A 4,249-nucleotide genomic window follows, 5' to 3' on the forward strand; every position below is an offset into this window, starting at 1 on the left:
TATGGTATGGAATAGCTCTTTGGTCAGTTTGGGTTAGCTGTCCTAGCTGTGCTGTACTCCCAGCTTGTTATGCACCTGGCCGAGCAGGAGAAGCTCAAAAAGTCCTTGAGTAGTCTGAGCACTACTTGGCAACAGCTGAAAACATCAGTGTGTTATCAACATGCTTCTGGTACTAAATCCAAAACACAGCACTATGCTAGCTACTGTGAAGAAAATTAGCTCTATCCCAGCTGAAACCAGGACATATAGCTATACACACACATATATCTCCTCCTGAGGGGGTTCCGGCCGGATTCCAGCTGCCAGGCTGCTGTCGCGATGCCAGTCACTGGGACGGGCAGTGATGCTGGTCATCACCCATCGCCTTGCCGATGCCAAGGCAGAGCTGAGCGGAGCTCGCGCCGTGCGATGTATATCACATCATAAAGCCGCCCCCGCGCCGATCGGTACCGTCGGCCCCGCAGTTTGGGTTGAGGCTCCTGCCGTTAAGTTGAGGATGAAATAGGCCCAGCAGGAGCGGGATGTTCCGTTCCCAGCCGAACGCCTCTTGGGGCTGGCGGTGGTGGCGTCAACGGAAAGCTCTGGCAGCACAGCGGGGTTCAGGAGAGACACAGGGAGCCAGATTTATCCTGCCTGAGCTACATTATCCACTGAAATAATTCATTTTAATTAGGCATCATTTAGTACCATCCATTTCCCCAACTGTCTGAATTTTAATTCAGACGAAGGAAATTCTCCCGGACTTCTGCAGCATAAAGTGGCATGGGAGAGGGGCCTGACAGCAATAACCATAAAACCCCACGGATTTGTTAATGTAATGGCACTTGCTGATTTCTTAGGCGAGCGGGTGAACCCATTCCTTACGCAAAACGTGCTCTTCTCTCACACCCGCTCAGGGATGGATGAATGGGATTTCGCTCTTAGTCCCCTCAAGCCTTTTGAAACACTGAATCAATGACAACAAAGCCAACAAATGGGAAAGAAACCCCCTGAAAAGTCCAGCTTGTACTGGAAGGGCTGGTTTGGGCTGGGCTGGGCGCGTGTGCACGTCACCAATGTGAGAACGTTATCACAGTATGGGTTGGCGCATGGACGTAAGAACGTCGAGCGGTATCTGAGCATACTTTAAAACCAGAAAGGTGAGCTCACGTCACCGGGGTCCATTAGATCAAGGCTTCTAGCTTGGTAACTGTGCAAGAGAGAAGAAACTTAAGCAGTGAAATGCTTCTAGACGATAGCCCTGTATAACTAAGAATAAGCATCCATCTCTGCTAGGATCTGACAGATCAACTACTCAGTAGCCAATTTCTTTTTTGGAGAGGAAGGGGGTAAGACACTTTTCCTTACACAAAATACTTGGTCTTGACATTTTTATTTCGTTTTGTACAGGCAACTTGAACGCAATTCCGATACTGAAGAATTCAGGCAAGGTTTTCTCCTAGAACAGGGCAGATTTCAAAAGCCACGGACTGAGGTGTGCCTCTGTTTATAAGCAGAAATATGAAAAGTGTACTCACAAATATCTCACAAGCCGTGTAACCCAGCTACATACTGCAGTCGCAACTGCAGTCAACCGGTGCTGAGTGCCCCCGTTAATAAAGAGGTTCAGCAAATATTCAGAGACAATTTGACTGACTGTAAACGAGAAAGTAAAATTCCATTTCCCCCGTTTTCTAGCCATTTAACTGTCTTCTAAAACACGAAAGCACTACGGAAAGGATGTGAAGCCCAGCAGCAAAGTGAGCACGACAGAAGCCTGTTTCCAAACGCAAAGTAAACACGGCTAATGGAGTTATTTTTATCTCTGAGCAAAACAGCTCTCCCGTTTCCATTTAGAGGCTAGGCAGAGCCGGCACGCACACCAGATCGCTTCATGAAGGAAAGCTGCGAACCGCCGCAACGCTGCACCCCATGCGCTCGCTACCGAAGGCTGTGAAAGCTGCTGATGGAAGCCTGCAGAAAGCCGGGCTTATTTCGGATCTCCCTCTGCCAACATTGACTAGGTCAGGCAAGGCAGCAGTCCTGCACCGAGGGCGGTCCCGGCTAGACGTTCTCAATGGCGCAGGCGCGGACGCGGTTGGCAGAGAGGCACTTCAGAGCCTTGAGTTTAGCCCCCAGATTTTTGGCTTTCAGGGTGTATATTATGGGGTTTCCCAAACAGTTCATGGTTATCAGCATAGCCGTGCAGTTTCGAAAGATGTAGACGCCTGGGTAGAGATCAATGTGGCACTGATGGTTTGTTGCATCGAATATGACTCCTGCAAAAAAAGGAGCGTAGGAGATCAATGCCAGAAGCCAAATAAAAATACTGGTTCTGGCAACCTGGATTTCAGCTGATTTGTAGGTGCCAGTAGCTTGCCCACACGCTTTCATTCTCAGCTTTCTTTTCCTCAAGATGATAATGATTCTAAGGTAGGTGAACAGAGGTACGATAAAAGCCACCACAACATTGGGAATGGCGATGAAGATGAGGTAGTCGACGCAAAACGGACTGTAGAGGACAGAGAGATTTTCTTCCATACTCAAGCAATTCCACCCCATCAAGGGCAAGCAGCCCAAAAAGAAAGCAAGGACCCAGTTAATCAAAACTGCAGCTATGGAATGGTTTCTAGTAACCCTGAATCGTGTCCTCATGCTTTCAGCCACAGCCAGGTAGCGTTCAATTCCAATGCTTACCAAGTTATAGATGGTGGATAAAATAGATGTAGTATATAAGGCATAAGGTGCAAGCATATCCTTGGATCCAAAGATTGTAATGTCAGGATTGGTGATGAACAGCAAGGAAATCCAGAAGCCAGAAAAGCTGGTGAAGAGATCGGAAAAAGCCAAATTGCAGAAGAGTATAGAGATAGGCTTGTGCAGATCCTTTGTTGCCATTCTGGTGAAGATGACTGTGCAGTTGAAGATCACAGATGCTATGTTAATGGTCAGTTGAGGGATGCCCAGTGCAAGTACTAAATAATGACTCCAAATTTTAGTGTGGTTAGCGGAGCAGTTTGGGTATCCATTCATGGTGGAAAATCCTACTTCTGACCGTTAACGAGGTCTGCTTTACTCATCCCATATTCCGTAAGAGACCACACTACGTGAGTGTTGCTGCCACCTTGTTCTCCAGGCAGAGAATGAATCCTGACACACGGCTTTTGTTGCCACATCATCATCATGACAGTGGATTAAACTTTAACCACTCGTGTTTTTAAATATTTGGGTTACCGACTCAGGGCATAGCCAATTAACTGTAAGTTGCTAGGATAGCCAAAAGTGGAAAACATATTTACTACTCTACAGACAATCTGCTTAAAGCAACCTTTATCAAAAACAAAACCTGGCCACTTCTTGTGAAGACGAATGATCACACCAGTAGTTTAAAAGTCTTTAAGAATATTGTAAAATGGAATGAATGTGAATTTGGCTTTAATTCACAAATAAATTAGATGGATAAAGAATTGGAGCGTCAGAAAACGGAGAGCAGTTGGTATTTGATTTTGGACGAGGGATTATGTGACTGATGATGGAACTCAAGAACATCACTTTAGTGCCACTAACCCGGACCCCAGTTCAGTGAGGATGCAAGGCCTAATTTCAGACCAATGCTAGTGCCATCGCAAAACTTCTGAAGTGCTAGTGCCATAGCAAAACTTCTGACGTGCTCGAGGTGGAGCAAGAGACAACAGAACTTCATTGTTCACTGTCTCTCGCTTACAACTACAAACTGATGCGGCCCACCATGGCTGTTTGGCTAAGCACAGTTAGATCATACCTTCAGAACAAACCCCAGACTTGTGAGCAAAACCATATGATGAACTGCAGCCCTTCAAAGGGGATCCAAAAAGGAAAGCGTCTTTGTCTCCACGAGAGCTCCTGTGCTCGGGCCCACAGCAATATCTCCGTCCTGAGTCCTGGGTTGTCAGAATACACCTGAAATTGTACGGCCTTTCTTTCTCTTGTGTAACCCAGAGGTACTGATGCTTTACAAGCTAAAAAAAAAAAAAAAAAAAAAAGAGAGATGCATTTAATGAGTTGTTGAATTAATTTTCAAACACGGAAACACAGGAGAACGGCTTAACCCTTTAGTAGATTAATTGTATTGGGGGCTTAAGATGCCTAAGCAGTTCCAAAAATGCCATTTTTTCCACCTTAGGTCTTGGATGAGAATGTAGCTAGAGAACGACGGACAGCTACACTCACGCCGTTGTTACGGGATATTTTGTGTTTGCTTATTTAATGTGCAACTTGTACATTAATAAAC

General features: G+C 45.9%; 1 protein-coding gene across 1 annotated transcript; it reads right to left on the minus strand.

Moving 5' to 3' along the window:
• Positions 1–1,956: 1,956 nt before the first annotated feature.
• LOC104121830 (lysophosphatidic acid receptor 1) lies at positions 1,957–3,012 on the minus strand. The gene has a single exon (XM_009633877.2). The coding sequence runs from the start codon at positions 3,010–3,012 to the stop codon at positions 2,044–2,046; it is 969 nt and encodes a 322-aa protein (XP_009632172.1). The 3' UTR covers positions 1,957–2,043.
• Between the last annotated feature and the right edge of the window lie 1,237 nt (positions 3,013–4,249).

The sequence above is a fragment of the Egretta garzetta genome, unplaced genomic scaffold, assembly GCF_000687185.1.
Source record: "Egretta garzetta isolate BGI_Z169 unplaced genomic scaffold, ASM68718v1 scaffold112, whole genome shotgun sequence".
NCBI lineage: Eukaryota > Metazoa > Chordata > Aves > Pelecaniformes > Ardeidae > Egretta > Egretta garzetta.